General features: G+C 30.3%; 1 protein-coding gene across 1 annotated transcript in view; it reads right to left on the bottom strand.

Annotated features, from left to right (window-relative positions):
• Window positions 1-1,332: 1,332 nt before the first annotated feature.
• The window catches only part of LOC111625080, a 48,771-nt gene continuing 27,687 nt past the window's right edge, over window positions 1,333-22,416 (bottom strand). Inside the window, exons 4-14 of the mRNA XM_023368109.1 lie at window positions 19,041-19,174; window positions 18,869-18,968; window positions 15,429-15,615; window positions 15,199-15,293; window positions 12,495-12,653; window positions 11,776-11,941; window positions 11,498-11,507; window positions 11,301-11,304; window positions 10,730-10,888; window positions 10,011-10,176; window positions 1,333-2,348 (exon numbers count right to left, since the gene is read on the bottom strand). Coding sequence (XP_023223877.1) covers window positions 1,618-2,348; window positions 10,011-10,176; window positions 10,730-10,888; window positions 11,301-11,304; window positions 11,498-11,507; window positions 11,776-11,941; window positions 12,495-12,653; window positions 15,199-15,293; window positions 15,429-15,615; window positions 18,869-18,968; window positions 19,041-19,174 — 1,911 coding nt within the window. The 3' untranslated portion in view covers window positions 1,333-1,617. The remainder of the gene's footprint in view (window positions 2,349-10,010; window positions 10,177-10,729; window positions 10,889-11,300; window positions 11,305-11,497; window positions 11,508-11,775; window positions 11,942-12,494; window positions 12,654-15,198; window positions 15,294-15,428; window positions 15,616-18,868; window positions 18,969-19,040; window positions 19,175-22,416) is intronic.

The raw sequence follows: 22,416 nt of genomic DNA, 5'->3' as shown, positions 1-22,416 counted from the left end.
GAATGTTGATATCAAAATTCTATGATGATTAATATACAGGTGGTTTTTATATTAAAAAAAATAACAGGAAATCAACCATTTAAAATTATAAATTTGTCAAATCAGTTTTTATTTCATTTTTTAATATTTTTATATAATTCTTAATTAAATTAATTGATTGATTAATGTGAGACAACAGCACATTACAGGCTATATGACCAGCCAAAATTACATCCTTTACAGGCAGGTCCATGCTTTACCTTTGGGGTCAATTGGTATGGATACGAAATGGAGAATTGGAGAATGATGATACAACTTGTTCTACCCACAATAAATTATGAAAGCTGAATTGGGTATAAATCCAAAGCAACGTAGCACTAGACTGATATCTTAATGTGTTACTAGTTAACTTAAATGATTCTTGAAATTGATTAAAATTTGATTTATAATTGATTCATTTTTTGAAACCATGTTTTCGTATTTATTTACTATTGAACACAAGACTGTGTTATTATTAAAACACTTGGCGTTTATCTACTTTATTCTGTTGATACAGGCACTTTTACATGTTTCGGGCGTATAGCCCCTCATCAGTCAACTGATAAGAAGAAACATATACATTAGATTATTACATTTTGAAAAAATTATATAACGATTCTAAAACATGTAACTTTTAACACATACCATTAAAAATGCAATGACACTCATACAGCACAAGTTATTATTCACTGCTGTTAGGATAATTAGCAATAAGACTCAATATTGTGTAATGTCCAGGAAACAAATTTGTTATAATATGCTAAGTGAGGTTTATCTGATTCTGTTATGTGTAAATGAAAGGTTGTGAGAAACCAACCAAATATATTCATTAATCATTAGAAAGGATTCTGCCTATATATTTATCAACTTTAGTAAGAATATAAAGGATGTGTTACTCCTACTTAACAGTAAGAAACAATAGTAAACAAAAATTAGTATAGTTCTGTGCGTTATCAGTATAAGCGTGTATATTTATACGGCGTTTTATTTTTTAATTTAATGTATGTAGGTTTATGATATCAAAGTTATCAACTTATCCTAACAGCAGTGAATAATAACTTATGCTGTACGAGTGTCATTGCATTTTTAATAGTATGTCTTAAAAGTTACATGTTTTAGAATTGTTATATAATTTTTACAAAATGTAATAATCTAATGTATATGTTTCTTCTTATCAGTTGACTGATGAGGGGCTATACGCCCAAAATGTGTAAAAGTGCCCATATCAACTGAATAAAGTGGATAAACGCCAAGTGTTTTAATAATAACACAGTCTTGTGTTCAATAGTAAATAAATTGATTTNTTTTCCTGACCAAATAAACTGAAATTATATATTTGTTTAATTATTTTATCACAAATATTTTTAAAAGATAATAAATCAATTTTTAAAACAGATATCACAAATACTGAATTAAAATTTATGTTAAAGTAACTTACATTAGCAGCATAACAAATAGATTATTTTTGTACTGCTATATAATGTGAAAAATTTAAATTTTTCCCCAGACCAAAATATAAGTTTATATTACAATAAAAGAAACTGATATCCTTTTTGAATATTTACAATTTGAAATATTTTTTATCAAACTGATTATAAATCAATGATCAATTATTTCAGTTTTATCCAACTGAGTCATCGTGATAACAGGAATTAATGGGGAATTCTGACCTAACGATAATTTACACTCTTGTCCATCCTGCAAGCTTTCGTTATCTATGCTTGTTTTTTCTGTACATTTTACCTCGGAAGATTTGTCGTTAACTGTTTTATCAGCTTGAATTTCATACGCATCTTCAAACGACGATAAAAATTCGTCTCCTCCGACCAGGGATGCTTTCTTTTTCTTTACTTTCTCGATCAGACTGTCTGAATCCATGGCCAAAATCTGCTGCGGAACATAAGATTCGAAACTGCTATCTGAAAAACTGTTCTTGGGAGTAAAAGGAATTGCCCTTATGCTTGACACATCTGTATCTTTATCGTAACCTCTGAGCTTTCCTCTTTTGTGTTCAATTTTTTCAATCATTTCACGACTGTTGAAACTTGGAAGACTTTCTGTTTGCTTGACTAGAGAATCGTCTAAATCAAAAGAATCTTCAACAAAACTATTCTGTGGAGTGTAAGGACAAGAATTTTGAGCCGACGAACTCTGAGAACTCAATGGCTCACCAGATACACCTAGTCGACCAATTAGATTTGTAGAACCAGATCCGTATCTCGGACTGCCTAGGTTGCTGTCTGCATTTTCTGCACTTAGAGGATCAAAATCACTTAAATCATCAGAATTTTCAATATTTCCAATTTGACACAAAGGATATGATACAAACACTGAAAATAACAAGATAACTGATAAACTTAATAACTTTTAAATATATATATTATTTAAATAATATTTACTGCAAAAGTTTTCTAAAATGCATAACATTTTATATTACTGGTAAACTGGTACTTTTTAATAAATAAAAAAAATCTGTAAATTTGCAATCCCTAATCACATAGGGAGCAGAGGATGACAGCTTTTGCCAGCTGTAAGTTAAATGGGTATGCTGTGTGAAATGAAGTTTAAAAAAATTCTATCTCTGGATCTCCAGGTATTTATCATTATGGGACCATAACACATTAAAACATTTGATTGTACTCTATACAGTGCAGAACTAGCAAGGTGGGCTTTAGCCCTGCAAAATAATGATATTGAGATCAAGTACAGGAAAGGAAAGGAGCACAGTAATCCTGGCAGAGCAACCGAAGGCACCAATCCTTGGTGGGGAGTGATGGCCAAAAAATTTGGCTGACAATGAGCTTCATATTTGGCTCACATAAGGTTTATGCTTAATTCCTGTGGACAATTACTCAAATCAACTTAACAGAAGTTTGCTGCATAACTTGGAACAGTGGGGAATGACAGACAAAACTATTCATCTAAAAAGAAAAAACACTAGAACAAACTAACTTTTTTTCAAAGCCCATCAGTGGCAGAATGGATAAAATCACTGAACACTGATAGATGGTATAGGTTTGCACCTAACTAAAAATCTGGAAAACCACTTTTCCAGCCTACCTTTCATGTGTGTAACACCTAAATGGGGTCGTAGAAAAATTTTTGTGTTGAGTTGTCTTATTCCGTTGAACAGACAAGTAATTGAAGCATAAATTGTTGAGTTAGTTATGCATGAAACAACTTAACGGAAAATTAATTAATATTCAATAGCTGAAAGTTAGCAATTGCTTGACCCTCTGATTATTGAGTCAAGAACTGGGAATTCCTTATTCATTTTGAAACCATCATTTTGTTATATGAATATATTCTTTTCTGAATTTGCAATCATAAAAATTATATGATTCCAAACAATTTTTGTAAATTTTCTTTTATTCTCTTATTCCTGTGGACAGTAAGAGGGCCTTTTATCCAAGTCTACAATTGAATGACACAAATACCCACAACAGACCATTCCTTAAAAAACCTTGGGGTTTTTTTACTCATCTAGATTTGATCCAGATGGGTCAAAAATCCCAAGAATTTGCTGATTTAAGTTGTCATTCTTATTGCTCTGGAAATCCCTGGTTCCCAGAGCAGCAACAATGATGACTTATGGTAAGTGCACACTTGGCAAATGGACAGGGCAATCAAAACAAATGAAGGAAAAATCCACATGCATTATAAGTTATAGACATGTGGGTGGATTGGGAGGACAGGGAGAAAATCCATCTTGCATTTTCAAGGAGGCAACATTTCTGTCATCCACCCCAAACTGACAAGATTATTAACTAAGATGTACAGCTGTTAAAACCTCTTGAAACTCCACTCATTAATAAGAATTTTTTGTTCTTTTGAGAATGCTGTCCATTTGTGCTCATTTCTTTTACCATAGCAGATGCAATTTTAATTTCCCTAGTATAAAACTGCTGTAAATTAAATAATTGTTTGTATTCTCTTCTAATAAGAAAGAAGCAGCTCACTACAACTAATTCTTTATGTATGTTATGCAAACCAAAAAAGTGCCTTGTCTGAACACTTTTTTCTTTCTTTCACTTTACATTTTGCTCAATCTGCCACTGCAATCTTACCAAATGGGTACAAACTGATACAATTGCAATGGTAAATATGGAAATCTTGGCCAATTTTTGGTATATGTTATGATATACCATATGTGTATACACAATTATATATACACACACACACACATCCTTTGTCCCAAAAGTTTCTAGATTGAGCCTCTTCAAATGAAAAACACAAATGAAACCTACTAGACTGTGCCTGCAAGGCACAGCCTAGTAGGTTTCAAAATAGGTAGGTTCTTGTGCAGTGATACAATGGTTCCAATACTATTGGTCTTCAAAGCAGTTATGAAACTCCTCTTCCATAATGGAATTGAATTGTATGTATCCAGTCCATTGGATGTTGTCAACATTGTTAAAATATCTACCTTTCATGAACTATTTCAGATGGCAGAATAAAAAAGTTATAGAGGATAGATCAGGCAAGTATACACTATTTTCCAGCCAAAGACCTTATACTGCCTTACCAATTGTATTTATATGGCAGTATGAGGTCTCACATTACCATTCTTTCAGATGATGCCTACTTCATGATAAAGTTTAGGGCAATGGCAGTAAACATTCCATAGTAGTTGCCTTAGAACATTGATGTAGACATGTAGTTTAAAAGTTTGGCACTGGGGAATAATTCCTTGTGCATGATAACCTGCTTATCAAGTAATTCAATCAACATGATCCTTGTCTTTTGATGACTATCTGAGAGTTTTCTTCAATGGCAGTGATCCAAGGCTTTTCCACTTGGAATTTTTCTTGTTTATTTTGCATATTATTTTGGTAGCATCAGGTTTCATCTACTGCAGTAATATAGTGTAATAGCAAGGGGTTATCGTGGGCAGTTTCCAGATCAATGCAAATCTGAACATGTTCAACTTCTTCATATGTCTGTGAAGCCTTGTAAAATATGTTATGGTCTAAAGGAGTGTGCTGCTTCAAACAATTCCTGAGAAAATCACTCAGTCTGGAAACTTTTGGGACAAAGGCTGCATATAACTTACAGCAATATTTATGGATAAATAAAAACCACTTTTTTAATCAAACAAATATTGAAGATATAGAAAATAATTATATACAGTCATGCTCTGATATTCAAATTCATGCTATAACAAATAATGTTCTTTAGCAGATTTTACAATATCTAAATCAAATACCAGTATTACAAATTTATTTAAAGTGCATTTATAAACTTTTAAGAGTTACACTAGCTGAGAATGGAATCATTCCCTACTTCCTACTTTTACATGTCTTCATTTGTTTCAGTGGCATTGTGTTTGAGTTCTACTGAGTTGTACAGTTTACTGATTATCATAAAATTTTAATGTAATCTTCCAACCTCATTCTTAACAGTTCATTTTAATTAGAGATAAATAAAAACAGATTTTTATATAAATTATTATGTAACTTGAATAACATTAATGATATGACATCAATCAAATTTCTTTTTTCTTTTTACTTGATGTTTCTTTTCATTCCTTGGGTGGCAGTGAAAGGTTCCTTGGGTGGCTTTTTCTTTGCAAAAAAAATGTTTATTAGGTATCTAGTCCTTATATTATGCCCATTGCAGAACTTATAAAGAAAGAAAACAGAGCTTTTACAAAAATCTACTCACTTTTTAAAAACTCTTTCATTTGACTTTCCCACTGTTATATATGAGAGAGGAAGAGTATGGCAATTGGCCAAAAAAATGGCCCCCATTATTTTACATTTTCGCACTCTGGACCTGTTCATATATTTCCTCTATCTCTTCATCTGAATGAGAGCTGGTAGGCATATATACTTGGATGAATATCGAATCTTTTGGTTCTTCTTGAATTCTGTCATTTAATTACCCATGATGCAAATTCTCTTTTCAATGCTATCCCCATTTTATTCATTGCTTTCCTTCCACCTGAAAAGTAAAGCTTGATATCATCACTCACTAAGTACCCAGAATCTTCTCATCTCATTTCACTTAGTCCTACTATGTATAATTTATTTATTTTCATCTCATTCTTCAGATTTTCCAGTTTTCCAGCCTTCCTTAAAATCCTCGCATTCCAAGTTCCAATTCTCAAGAGTCTCTGTGGGGTTCCACAGGCTGACAACCTGTGGAACCCCCTTCTTCCCTACCAGGCCAGGTGTTGCAGTTAGAGAGAACAGCATTGAGGTTGCAACAATTTATATTTCTACTTGTGCTCATTCAATGGAAGTGCTCATCTTACTAGGGAGGTTGTTACGTTAGTAATAAAGCATAGTAGTTTCACCATTGCTTTCTATGCTCTCTCCTTGTGTTAAATCATAACAAGTTAAAGTTTTTACTCTGTTCATTAAAATTTACAAAACTTTATAAATCCGTTGGATCATTCAAAAAATTCAAACCAATAATAATATCGTTCGAAAAGTAGGTCCCAACATATTGGATTCAGATAATAAGGTATGACTGTATTTTAATATGAATTTTCTAAATATGAGATAACCTTATAGCTAAAAATTTTTGAGATTACATAATAAATTTATAGATATTTATGAAAAAGTAATCCATGAATATTAGAATGTTAATAAAAAGCACACAATGTATAATGAATATTAGCAGTCAAATGAAAGATATATTATAGATTATATCATCATCATAAAAATAAACAGCAAATTTTATTCAATATGTATAATGGTTGTATGTATTTTTGAAAATCAATTTAGATAATAACTAAATAATTATTATAAAAGTATCACAAAAGTTCTTAATTAAAAACTATTTAAATATATGAAAATTGTAATCTAAAACACAATTTATAACATTTAACTTTTGTCTCATTACATAAAAATTGCAAATAATAAATATAATATTTAAATTAATGTTATTTTACTATAACAAATGTATTTGAAATCCATTTATCTATATATATATATATATAAAAATGGATGTATGTGTCCCTATATTTCACTTTTCAGCCAAAACTACACATTGCACATGAATGGTGTTTGTATGTGGTAGTAGCTCCAAGTCTCCATTCGTGCACTATGGTGGTTGCGTCTCGATAGATATAAGGGTGTGGGAGATATGGGGGCTTAAAGTGGTTGACTTCAAAGATTTTCTATTTTGATTTTAAAAATGTTCGAACCATTTTAAATTCGAATTGGTTCGGTCATAGAACGATTGTAAACGTTCCAGAAAATTGATCAAATTGAAAATAGTTCGTGTGACTGGACGTAAAAATTCTCTAATTAGTCTGGAAACGGGGGACCTAATTCTTGCATATGGGGTTGAAAGTGGTTGACTTCGAAGATGTGTAATAATGGAAGTGTTAACAGTGGAAGTGTTAACAATGGAAACGTTAACAATGGAAGCGTTAACAATGGAAGTGTTGAGTAACAAAGGAAGTGTTAATATAAAGCGGCATGCAAGATTTACAGGTGTTTTTCTGCGGTTTTGCGGAAAATCGAACATATTTTTAGACTCATGTAAAAATTCTCTGATTAGTTTGGAAATGGGGGACCTAATTCTTGCATTCTGTGAAAACGGGTAAGATTGGCTATAATGTAATTATCTTAATCTTCACTATCGTTACTTTTTGCCCANTGTGTCAGATTACCAAAAGTGTCCAGATTACCGAAAATAATTACATATTTCGCATTGTTTTGCTAGCAGTAACTTACAATATTCTCTACTCCAACTGTTCGAACAGAACTGCTCACATAAAACACACGAAATGTGTGTCATCGAGTAAGAATTGGATGGGGAGATTCACATCGCGACATGCTTCTGTGCAAGCAGACACATAACGGGGACGAATACCTTGACGGGAGGTGCGTCGGACTACTGAGCATGTCGGATTAAAAAACGTCGGACTATAGAGGGACAACTGTATTATGTAAAATCCGACCATCATAAATGGTAATGTAAGGAGGGGGCGCCCTTGGGGAGATACCACCGTGAGGATTGTTTCCCTTTTAAGGACGCGGTGTACCCGAATATAAACTCGCACAGAGGTCGCTCTTAAGGTGAAAGGTTACGACCCTCGCTTTGCCCGTGATCTGTCAGGATGACACGAGAAAGCCTTTACCGTACGGGGGTCGCGGTTTGCTGGACGCAAAGACTCACACAGAGACCGTATTTACCAATTCAACGCGTTTATTTGATGGGAAATTATGCTTACAATTGGTACACTAACGTCGGATCTTTGATAGGCGTCCGTCACAGGCAAGTTCGTCGAATAGTCCGTTGTTCTTGTTGTTCCTTGAGATAGGTTCGTCGGATGGTCCGTTATTCGGTGAGGTAAGTCGTCAGTCACACACACCAAAATCACAGGAGGAGAAAGTTCGTCTCCTCGACCGACGTTTGGAGGTAGCGGGGTGTCTCGCTGGTACCGGAAACTTGAATCCCTAGTCCTCTTCGGAAAATCTCTAGGCTGATCCGTTCTCGGGGACTGTTGTTGGTCTTCTTCACAGCGTCTCAACCTCCCAACCTCTTCGTGTCCTTGGGATTTCGGGCTTTTATAACATTTTCTTCCCGAAATCCCGAGATTTTGGTTGGTCCGAATGTGGGTTCCCTGCGACTCTATTGGTCCCTGGTCTGTTGCCAGGGACGCGATTCGGGCTGAGGGGTCGCCGAAATGACCCCGTCCGGGCCGTTCCCCTCCAAAGTCGGGTCAAGCCCTTTCCCGGATGACGGTCCCGTAAATTGTCACCTAATGTCTATTTTTCTGTCCCGGAGAGGAGGAAGCTGTCTCAGGCGCCGCCCCCTCCACAGGAGTGTCAGTAGGACCTGCTCACAGGAGTGTCAACAGGAACTCTCTGTAAGGTGACCGTCCAAAGTTTCCCGACGGTCGATCCCTCGATCGTTCTCACGATTGACAACCGTGAATCTGTCAATTAGGCCTGGAATGCGACAATTAAATCGTCTCGCACCCCGTTCTTTGGTCACACCGGTCCTATTTACGTAATAAGTCACCGATATATTGACTTTAGCTCGACAGCCGGTTTCCGTCCCAGGGGGAGTGTATGGTCCCGGCCTCACAGTAATGTCCAGGAAACAAATTTGTTATAATATGCTAAGTGAGGTTTATCTGATTCTGTTATGTGCAAATGAAAGGTTGTGAGAAACCAACCAAATATATTCATTAATCATTAGAAAGGATTCTGCCTATATATTTATCAACTTTAGTAAGAAGATAAAGGATGTGTTACGCCTACTTAACAGAAAGAAACAATAGTAAACAAAAAATTAGTATAGTTCTGTGCGTTATCAGTATAAGCGTGTATATTTATACGGCGTTTTATTTTTTAATTTAATGTATGTAGGTTTATGATATCAAAGTTATCAACTTATCCTAACAGCAGTGAATAATAACTTATGCTGTACGAGTGTCATTGCATTTTTAATAGTATGTCTTAAAAGTTACATGTTTTAGAATTGTTATATAATTTTTACAAAATGTAATAATCTAATGTATATGTTTCTTCTTATCAGTTGACTGATGAGGGGCTATACGCCCAAAATGTGTAAAAGTGCCCATATCAACTGAATAAAGTGGATAAACGCCAAGTGTTTTAATAATAACACAGTCTTGTGTTCAATAGTAAATAAATTGATTTATAATATTAAATTCCAGTCATATAATTGATTTATAATCTACTGTATATATCTTTCATATACTGTTATATTTAATCAATAAATGCATTATTTTTCAATTTATTAGCAAGTTTAGTTGTTCTTTTTCCTTCATGCAATCTACTTACTTTACAATTACAGATAATATAAAAAAATCAATCCAAAATTAATATATAGACAAGTATAATAATAGTTGAATGATAATAGATGTTGATTCACGCAGAAATGTTTTCTGTGAAAGAAATATTTAATAATTTTTAATTATGAAACAAAATTAAATTAATGAAAAATGTTTTTAATTATAAATAACCATTTAATTAAAATTTACTATAAATTAATTTAAAGCTTACATGAAGAGGACACTGAAGCTATCTGATGTTGAAGAAATATATTCAAAATAGGTAAAATAAATTTTCTTGATGCAGAGGAATTTTTTTGATTGAATAAAGGAAAAGGAAATTCCAATTCTTCTAATTCAAGATTAGGATCATCATAATTTTTCAAAAATTCTATAATCTAAAGTTAAATGAAAATAATTAGATACTTTATGTATTAAATCATACAAAAAGATTTAATTCAATTATCTAAAGATGCCTTTTCAAAGAAATCGGATATTTATAAAATGTAACATTAATAAAATTGTGGAGAACAACTGTTTCCAAATCATAGGAAAAAGTTGATAAAAGTTTTTGATAAGTTTCATTTTTCATCTGAAGAACAAGAACTGTTTTGTTGCAATACTCTAAATTAAGACTGAATGTATACAGTTTGTAAAGGTCTTTTTTATTTTCATCTTCAACCAATTATCAGAAAAGTAGAGACATGTTAGTTAAAAACACAGGTTACATAGCTGAGAATGGAAAATCAAGTCATTTGATTTTCCATTTTCAACTAATTAGTAGAATAGATTTATGTTGTCTGCATAAAGTCTTGTTCTTTTCTAGAATACTGCAACTGAAATAATCATCAAAACATGCTATCTTGTACTATTTACATAATAAAGGATAGCATATTGCTATAACAGAATCTTAATAATAATAATTAAAATATAATTAAAATGTATTCTTACCTGTTGTTGTAAATCAGAGAGAGGAGAATAAATACCAATATCTCTCTTGATTTCTGTTTCAGTTTTAATATTAATACCCATCATGACAACTGCATTATATTGAAATTTTGAGCAAAAATGATTCACAGTTGATTCAATATTTTCAGATGTCTTTACCGACTATAAACAAATATACTATTTTGTTACTGTTTTGTTTTTATTAATAATAATAAATTAATAATTAAAATTAATTTTCATAACAAAAATAATAGTTTAAGTGGGCAACTGGGCACAATATTGAAAAATGAGAAAAAAAATTTAATTTGGTTTCCATAATTAAGCATTTTTTCCCTCTCTCATTTTAATTTTCATTTTATTTTATTATAAAATTTAAAACATTTGTTTCTAAAGAATAAAAAAAATTTAATAAATTTCAGAAATTATCAAAATGGAAGATTATTTTTCATCCTCAACTGATTTCATTGAAACCAAATTTTTGAAATTTAATAATGTAAAATGTATATTATTAAATGTTTTGTTACAAAGAATTAGAAAAAATTTAAACATTTGTTTTTAATTATTACAAAGTTACAGGCCTAAAGATGATTAATTTGTCTTATCACTAATTTCAGTCAACACATGTTTGTGTATGCAACAGCATATATAGCAAAACCATATTATTTCAAAATTCAAAGGACCAAAAAAAAAAAACAACTTCAAATCATCTGAACATTTTTCAAATTAAATTTTTTTTTGTAATTCTCAAATAAAATTATGACATTATCTTACATAGTTTCACCTGTTTAATTATAAATGCATTAATATTACAAATTACAGTAGAACCTCGATTATCCGGACTAATTGGGGATGAAGGTAGTCCGGATAAGGAAAAATCCGGATAATTGAAACAAATACTTTAATTTTAATGATAATATAACACGTTTTCTTTTCGATGACATATCGGTAATATTAAAAGTAAATACTGTATTTAAATCGTGATCAAATTTTCAAGAAACAAACGTTTGTATTGCATTTGGACTACTACTATAAATTAATTTAAAGCTTACATGAAGAGGACACTGAAGCTATCTGATGTTGAAGAAATATATTCAAAATAGGTAAAATAAATTTTCTTGATGCAGAGGAATTTTTTTGATTGAATAAAGGAAAAGGAAATTCCAATTCTTCTAATTCAAGATTAGGATCATCATAATTTTTCAAAAATTCTATAATCTAAAGTTAAATGAAAATAATTAGATACTTTATGTATTAAATCATACAAAAAGATTTAATTCAATTATCTAAAGATGCCTTTTCAAAGAAATCGGATATTTATAAAATGTAACATTAATAAAATTGTGGAGAACAACTGTTTCCAAATCATAGGAAAAAGTTGATAAAAGTTTTTGATAAGTTTCATTTTTCATCTGAAGAACAAGAACTGTTTTGTTGCAATACTCTAAATTAAGACTGAATGTATACAGTTTGTAAAGGTCTTTTTTATTTTCATCTTCAACCAATTATCAGAAAAGTAGAGACATGTTAGTTAAAAACACAGGTTACATAGCTGAGAATGGAAAATCAAGTCATTTGATTTTCCATTTTCAACTAATTAGTAGAATAGATTTATGTTGTCTGCATAAAGTCTTGTTCTTTTCTAGAATACTGCAACTGAAATAATCATCAAAACATGCTATCTTGTACTATTTACATAATAAAGGATAGCATATTGCTATAACAGAATCTTAATAATAATAATTAAAATATAATTAAAATGTATTCTTACCTGTTGTTGTAAATCAGAGAGAGGAGAATAAATACCAATATCTCTCTTGATTTCTGTTTCAGTTTTAATATTAATACCCATCATGACAACTGCATTATATTGAAATTTTGAGCAAAAATGATTCACAGTTGATTCAATATTTTCAGATGTCTTTACCGACTATAAACAAATATACTATTTTGTTACTGTTTTGTTTTTATTAATAATAATAAATTAATAATTAAAATTAATTTTCATAACAAAAATAATAGTTTAAGTGGGCAACTGGGCACAATATTGAAAAATGAGAAAAAAAATTTAATTTGGTTTCCATAATTAAGCATTTTTTCCCTCTCTCATTTTAATTTTCATTTTATTTTATTATAAAATTTAAAACATTTGTTTCTAAAGAATAAAAAAAATTTAATAAATTTCAGAAATTATCAAAATGGAAGATTATTTTTCATCCTCAACTGATTTCATTGAAACCAAATTTTTGAAATTTAATAATGTAAAATGTATATTATTAAATGTTTTGTTACAAAGAATTAGAAAAAATTTAAACATTTGTTTTTAATTATTACAAAGTTACAGGCCTAAAGATGATTAATTTGTCTTATCACTAATTTCAGTCAACACATGTTTGTGTATGCAACAGCATATATAGCAAAACCATATTATTTCAAAATTCAAAGGACCAAAAAAAAAAACAACTTCAAATCATCTGAACATTTTTCAAATTAAATTTTTTTTTGTAATTCTCAAATAAAATTATGACATTATCTTACATAGTTTCACCTGTTTAATTATAAATGCATTAATATTACAAATTACAGTAGAACCTCGATTATCCGGACTAATTGGGGATGAAGGTAGTCCGGATAAGGAAAAATCCGGATAATTGAAACAAATACTTTAATTTTAATGATAATATAACACGTTTTCTTTTCGATGACATATCGGTAATATTAAAAGTAAATACTGTATTTAAATCGTGATCAAATTTTCAAGAAACAAACGTTTGTATTGCATTTGGACTACTACTGACCAATGCTAACAGACTACCTATTGTTTAAAAGGCCCTCTGGTGGCGCAAGAAGACGGATTTTATAAAATAAAAAGCAGTTGAAACTGCATTTTTATGAATAAAAATTTGACAAACAATTTATCATTTTATGACGAGTAAAATTTTTTCGTCGCGTTCGCAGCTTTTAAGTAATGCGTAAACCTTCGAGGCGCGAGGCATAGGCGGTGGCTCACGTCATCCATGCCTTACACCGCCCTTGGTTATAGAAATGATGTAATTTGAATACAAATTATTTATAAATACATATGTCAAGTTATATTTTTATTACTACGTAAAATATATTTAAGAGTTTACGACCACTGTGCTGGATGAGACGTTGTTGAAACAAAAAAAGTTATGCATTCCATCACGTACATAAACTGTCGTAATTCACCAATTGCAAATCAGCAAATTCGTAAAATTTTTGTTTATTTTGAACAATCCGGATAATCGAAAATCTGGATAATGGAGGTTCTACTGTATTAGTAATTTAAGCTATTTTGCAAAAACTGTCAGTTGGCATGTGCTTAATGAAAACATAACCAAATTACATTCAAAGCAAGACCCAAAAATAATGTATGAAAGAAGCTTAAGTGCTTCATTAAGAATTATCCACAAATTTCACATAGAGGACCAATGACTAGTTCTTTAAAGTTCTATCTTGAGTTCAAGATTATGAAAATCACATGATCTGATGAAAACAAGTTCTACTAATGGCTAAAGCTATAAATTCACATTCTATTGTGAATATGCATATGTATTTAATCAACTTTGGACTTATTGAAACAATAGATTTTCACAAAAAATATCCAAAATAATTAAAATCCCAAATAGATTTTTTCCATAAAAATAAAAAAAATTCTCTCTTCATTGGCAATGCTGTACAATGTCCAAGAAATTATTCTACAAATTTGTGAATAATATAACACTAAATAATATACAGGGTATCCAAAAGTCTCTATACAGTGACAAAAATCAAGCCCGCTAGAGGCCAAATAAATAAAACCATTGAACACTCTTTTGGGACACCCTGTATATATATATTATTATAATAAAACACTAAATAATATATATATTATATTATACAGATAAACATATAATTATATTTATAACTGTTATCATCCTTAATATGAATATGTAAAGAGATAGATCAGATCAAAGTACTTGAAATAAAAATTTATAAAATTCTGAAGAAGCAATACCAAAACCTGTCACTTCTAAAAGTTGAATGAAAAAGGAGTCATAAGAGAGTTATGAATTTTTGTATATGATATCAACAAGTTACACATTACAGATTTGTAGATAGTAAGATCATATAAAACTAAATAATTTATATGAATGTAAAAATTTGACAAAGGGCATCAAAAAGTTTTACTTTACATCAAAAAACTTATCAGCATAATTTACCCATTTATTAAACAAATTAGTTTAATTACTTCTTTAAAAAAATTAATTAAAAATTTCCATAATTCCATGTGCATGACAAAAATACATTAAATTATTTATTAAAACTGCAAACGATTATTAAATTAATAACAAAATTCATTCAAATTAATCACTCAGACTTAATAGCTGAATGATTAACTTAAAAATATAGAAAAAACAATTAAAGAGATATTCTATAACACAAAATAAATCATTTTATGTATTTATTTTTACCTGTAATAGCATAGGAAGAGAAGAAATAGCTATGTTTATTGTATTATTAGAAATCACCTTGAGATCTTTCCGAAGTAATTCATCAAATGTAAGATCTATAATTTTCAGAACAAATAGTTTTTAGAATTAATATTTCTATAGCTTTTAATTTTAAAAATATATGATATCTGATTTTATGAATGGATTAAAAAGTTCAGATTCTGAATTAGCAAATTATAAAATCAATTAACCTGAGACATCAAATTTTGCTTTTTTTATTTCTTGAAATATTTCTTCTTTATTTACATCTTTAAGTAGTGATTCCAATTTTGAAGCTATTTCCATATCTTTACTTGTAACTCTTTTTGCATTTTCATTTAAACAAACAGTGTCAAATATAATAGTACCTAAATATATAAAAGTAGTGTAAGAATTAATCAAAGAAAAACTTTAAATTGTTATTTATTGAATAGTAAAATTAAACTATTGATATTGCTATATTTAGTATTCAACATATTTAAGATGATATGAAATTCTAGACTGAAAATGAATTACAATTAAAAGCATAATAAAAGTATGAAAATTTTAATAATTAAAATTTAATTTTTAATTAATAATTTAGAAATATGTAGAGAATAGATCAGCTTGCATTCAAAATTTGAACTCAATTAGTAATATAACTTCCCAATATAGTGAATTATTTTTTTAAATGTGAAGCCAAAAAGTGATCACAAAGCAAGTACTAAAAATAAAGGTTTTGATGATCAAAATAATTAACTAAGATTAAGTTTTGTTGCTTTAAATTCTGAGCTTACTTGCAATTAAGGATTATATAATGGCATGCCCAGAAAATGAATACATAATTTGAAAAACTGCATAATTTTATATTATTTTGTAATAATGTAACAGTATATTCTCATAACTAATTTTCACTGATAAAGATCTACATTTGTTTTGTAAATGATATTCTTTTTCTACACATTAATTATCTTTTCAAAAAATATTATCAATATATTTGGTGTTTGGAAAGTTCGTAGTGATTTTTATAGCTGACACTGACATGAAAGTTCAGACACTGACATGAAAATTATTAAAATTGTATAAACCAATGAATATTAAGAAGAATGACCTTGAGACATGTCCATTACAAAAAAACTTAAGATTATTCAAATATTGTTTAATTTGTCTTGTGAAAACAGATGCAAACAACATGCATTTTCAACACTTGTTTCTTTTCTTCTAGTGTAAAGGCAAAAATGATGTACAAACAGTGAAAGAAATATGTGATGTTTGTGATGGAGTGCTGTAGCAGAATCAATTGTTCAAAAGTGGTTTGCTAAATTTAAAGTGGGTAATTTCATCCTTGAAGATGCTCCCCACTCAAGAAGACCTCCTGTTATTGAAGAGGATCAGATCAAAACATTATTGGATGAAAACCCTCATTACACAACTCGAGAGATTGTAGATATAGTGAGTCATCAAACAGTACTGTATTTCAACATCTAAAGATGCTCAGATACGTGAATTGTTACAACATTTGGATACCTCACGACTTAACGGAAAAGAACTTACAGGATCGCATCTCCATTTGTGATTCTCTTGAAAAACAAAATAAAAATGACCCTTTTCTGAAGCATTTCGTGACACGTGACGAAAAGTGGATTGTTTATAACAACATCAGCTGAAAATGATCATGGGCAAGAAAAATGAACCACCATTAACAACTCCAAAGGCTAATCTTTATCCAAAGAAGGACATGCTTACCGTCTGGTGGGGTTGGAAAGGAATCCTGTACTATGAGCTACTTCCACAGAATCAAACAATTGATTCTGATAAGTATTGTTCCCAACTGGATAAACTGAACATGGCAATTAAAGAAAAACGTCCGGAACTGGCCAATAGAAAAGGCATTGTGTTTCATCAAGATAATGCCAGATTGCACGTCCTTACATACATGCCAAAAATTATTGGAACTAGGCTGGGATGTTTTACCAACCCTCCATATTCACCTGACCTTGCCCTGTTGGACTACCATTTGTTCTGTTCTCTGCAGAATTCCGTTTGTGATAAAAACTTTGATACTTTGGAAGCTTGCAAAAATCATGTGGAACAATTTTTTGTGGGAAAAACTGAAAAGTTCTATGAAGAGGGTATCATAAAGCTCCTCTGTAGATGGCAACATGTCATTAAAAACAACAATGCATACATAATAGGATAAAATATATTTTTAGTTTGAAAACAGTTTCTTTTATTTCTCTTAAAAATCGCTATGAACTTGCCAAACAAACCAATAACACTAATATTTTTGAGATATAATATAATATTGTACATACACACACAATTTACTTTTCCTTTATTAACTACTTCTGACATTCAATTTCCAAAATTTGCCCATTAAAATCCATAAATTAGAATTTTAGAACTGCATGTTTAAAGACAGTTCTTGTATCAAAAAACTTTTTAATAATAAATGCTTAGATTTAAAACCAAAATCTTAATGAAAGCATTTTATCTTTGCTCTATGAGTCTAAATATGAATCTTTTAGTCATAATAAAATTTTAAAAATGCAAGAAATGAGTGTCTATGCACTTTGAAGAGATGGAAGTTCTTAAATCTTGTAAAATTAATTAATTAATAAAATTCACTTAACACCCAGAAAATAACTCCAACTGGCATAACTTTGTTAGAGTTATTTTCTTTATTCTATTCAACGGCATTTAATTAAAAAATTAAATATAAATTTTGTTTAGAGTAGATAGTACATCAGCATGCATAATAAATACATTTGAATATTGTTTTTAAATATTTCATTTCATTTAAAAATTTTTTTTGATTCAAGAACTGTCATAAGATTTATTAGTCTTGAATTCTTATTATTAAAGCAGCCCATTATAGCGCTGCTTTAATAATAAGAATTCAAGACTAATAAATCTTATAAACATATAAGAAAGCACAATTGAGTGAAGAATATATTAATATGCTTTGTTAATGTATTGGTAATTTAATTACAGTAGAGCGTCGTTTATCTGAAAGACGGTTATCCGAAATGTCAGTTATCCGAAAGAATTCCAGTTGGCAAATTTAAATTTTTGCTAGTCTGTGGCGCTGCAATCTTTGGCCATGTCTTGGGATACTCCAATATTTTTTATGTTTGTGTATGTGTTTTAGCTGGTAGCACTGGCACTTTTGTGTGGTGTTTTTCTGAGGACTGTATGTCATGCTGAATCGAATGTTTTTAATACTAGATTAACTTCTAAAGTATAATTTTTTTTTGTTTTTATATTTTTAAATATATTTATTTTGTTTGTGAAAAATAAAGAAATAATTTTTAATGACACAATAGCCACGATTATTATTTTAAAAAGTTTACGTTAGGCTTAACATCGACGAAAATTCAACACAAAGCGACACGCAACGGAGAAAAATTTCAACATGGGATAGGTTAATGTATTTTTTCGTACATAATCGGTTATCTGAAAAATAAGTTATCCAAACAACCTCAGTCACCAATTGATTCAGATAAACGATGCTCTACTGTACATTCAATCAACAAAAATAAAAATTACATGTTTTAAAACAAATTATATAATAGTTTTGTTCTAACTTTATTTTAATTTCTTATAATTTATTTATAATCTATTCATTTAGTAAAACAAAAATTTCAACTTTCTCAGTATCATCCAAACTTGCCATAAGTATTTGAGTATCTAAAATATCAGGAAGTTTTTCAAATACTTTTTCTGCTACTAATGTGGCACAAGACCCCACTAACTCAATAGTAACATCATATCTGAAAATAAATATTAAAATTTTTTAGAATAATGATAATTAAAAGTATACAGACAAAATAAACTTAACTCACTTATCTTTAACAATATTTTCCTGTACATGATGATCAATTATTCTTATCACAGACGTTTCTAAGAATGAATCACTTGGTGCCAAAACATTATGATCAACAAGGATAACAGAAAGATTACCATCATTATGAAGTCTCTAAAATATTTATAATTTAATCATAAATTTCAACATTTCTTACTTTTAAAAAGTTTTCCTAGCATATAAAAGAATATTATGTACTGGCTGATTTTATTTAAAGTACCACTATTTGAAGCTATCAAGAGAGATATTTAGAAGTCCATATGCAACCAAACCTGGTATAGTGATATTCAGCACATACTAAAACTCACTGCTGTAGCCCTTTGGCACTGCAACAAACATTTTATTTATTCAAGACACTCATGCTATATGAAAACTATTGGGTTGTTCGGAAAGTAAGTTCATTTTTTTCCCGTGGAAAAAAACAGAACTTACTTTCCGAACAACCCAATAGTATAAAACTGTAATATTACAAATTACAATTCTGTATGACATGAACAAAACTTTTATGAATGTGAAATCTTGCTACTACCAGAAACGATGANAAAAAATATTTTTATAATAAATAAATATTTTATTGAATTATATATCGACCATTTTGGCCAAATACCTGTTGTCATCATTTCTGGTAGTAGCATTATTTCACATTCATAAAAGTTTTGATCGTTGCTTACAAAAAAATGATCCAAGTGATTTTTGACATTGTCATTTCAAGTAAATGTCTTACATCTGTAAAAGTTCATCCGATGGAGAATTATTTCTAATAAAATTAAAGACAAAACTGTCCAAAAAGGATCACCATTTATTATTTTTTGTGTTCCAAGACTAACAAGCAGCCTAAAAAGAAAGGTCAGTCACCGAAAATGTGTTAGTCTTGGAACACAAAAAATAATAAATGGTGATCCTTTTTGGACAGTTTTGTCTTTAATTTTATTATAAATGTCTTACAGTTAAAAAAAATTTGAATAGACCGGAACAAGTAATAATCCAAGTGTGCTCGATCTGGCGAATATGGTTGGTGTGATAGTACGTCCCATCTAAGTTACAACAGTTTCTGACAAGTTACCAAACTTGTGTGAAATTTGACATTATCGTGGTAAAACACTACATCTGTTTTGTTGATCAATTCTGGCCTCCTTTTCTGTTTGATGATATTACTCAATTTGTTTACTTGATGGCAGTACACTTTCGAATCAATTGTTAAATTGTCTGGTAATAGCTCCAAAAAAAATTTTCTTAAAATCCCACCAAAGAGAGCATCTCTCTTTAAGAACATGTGGAACCCATATATCAAGCTTTGAAACAAAGCCAATTTGTTTCAAGTAATCATAAACAGTTCAATTTGACAAATTTAATCTCTTAGTGATTTCACATGTTGTTATTCAGCAGTTTGCTTCAATCAGTACCTTTATTCTGTTTTCATTGGTTTCAACTGGCCATCCAGACGTAGTGCATCTTCAATATTGAAATTGCCAGAATGAAATTTTGTAAACCAGTTTTGGTACTGTCTTTCTCTCAACACATCATCTCCATACATGTACCAAATTTTTTTCTTGCTTGAACAGCATTTTGATTTCATGGGACACAAAAAATAAACAATTGCACAGAATCAAACAAAATTTTTTACAAATAAGCCTTAAAATGCTAGCTGTCAAAATATATAATGATAATACGGTTTAGAATAAAAATGGCGGGAAAAGTACGACAAATCCGTCTAGTGGTAAAAAAACGAACTTACTTTCCGAACAACCTAATAGAAAACTTAGCAATGCTGAGGACACTGCTCAATTTGGTCTCCATTCTGATGATGATAAATAGTGTGTTCTATTACTGACCAAAACTGATTCTCTGTGATGCTTCTCACTTGCATGTGATACTTATTTCAAGGCTGCCAAATTTGCAACATGTCCTAGAATAAACAACACTTTAAAATGTTTCTATAACTAAAAATTTCAGATTAAGATCTGGATTAAAAAAGTGCTCAAGCAATAGGAAATGCATGATTAATCTTTCTGTTAACTGTGAAATGTTGCAGAAACTGTTGGATGCAGCATTCAATATGTGCACAGGCTCCATCTTGCATAAAAATGTTCAACTCCAGACATTGTTGCCATTACAGCTGGGGTATGACAAAAGTGTTGATCATCTCTCATTCTCTCTGGGCTGTCACAGGCCCATTGGTAATAATTTCTCCAAAGTAGAATTTCCAAGGATAAATATGGTTATGAATTCACACCTGATTATAATTTTAGATGATTGCAATGTAATTTTCTGGAAAACCATGAGGATTCTCCATAATCCAAATGCAGTAGTTGCAGATGTTCAGTGTTCCATCAAGGTGTGCCTCTTCACTCCCCAGATGTGTCAATCTATGAAAGTTTCCTTCCATAGCCATGACACATCCATTTCCATTCTGGAAAAGAATGTTAATTCAAGATTCAGATCAGTCAGGTTTTCCTTTTAGTGATAAGCAACTTCTGGTTGTGGCCGGTCTTGTATGGATAGCAATGTGCCAACTTTCTCAGTATCATCCAAACTTGCCATAAGATACATCCAATTGCCACAACACTGGACTTTGAAAAATTGTTCATTGACTATTCAACAACAGCTATGAATTAGTAGATTTGCACCTCCACCATGCTGAACTCCCAGACACCCAGTTTCTTCAAATAGCATGATCTTTCTCCTGCAAGCTTGTGGAGTCAATGGTCCTCATTGTAAATTTTTTATGACTGAAATTCCATAAGTTGCATCACTACCATTGTTTTGATAGCCATCATAGCTATATGAATGACATTCAATAGTCATGATCACTTTTATACCCAGAATTTGGCTGTAACACATGTGCTTATGCAAAGGAAATTGCTTGCAGCACCAAAAATGTAATAATGATGAGTTTTGGCACTATTTTTACAGAAATGTCTTCCAAATGGCTTGAAATGTTACCATACCAGATTTGATTGCATTTAGACTATTAAACAGTTCTCTAGACAGTATTTAATAGCAATAATTCTAATTATGATCACCCAGTATATACATATATACTGACAGCTGTGGGCTCCCAAGTTTTCTCTGAGCCCAGGAAAATAGCCTCAACTTCAAAAGTATTACAAAAAGTGAAAACTGTCTTATTTTTGTAAACCGGCTTGAGTTTTGGAATGGAATTATAATCATGTAATTTATACTCTCATATAAAAAAAATAGGCACTAAACAACTTGGTTACGAAAGATTGTCAATACAATAATAATCATTAAAAAACAATTTCTGGTATTTCTGTATATTTTATTATATATATATTTAATTTGTTTAATATATTTAATATTATATATTAATATTTAATTTGTTTAATATATATATA

This window comes from Centruroides sculpturatus, unplaced genomic scaffold, assembly GCF_000671375.1.
Source record: "Centruroides sculpturatus isolate CEXI.00-Female unplaced genomic scaffold, Cexi_2.0 scaffold295, whole genome shotgun sequence".
NCBI classification, from domain to species: domain Eukaryota; kingdom Metazoa; phylum Arthropoda; class Arachnida; order Scorpiones; family Buthidae; genus Centruroides; species Centruroides sculpturatus.
Note: the sequence above shows the minus strand (reverse complement) of the source record. Positions and strands in the feature narration are given on the sequence as shown.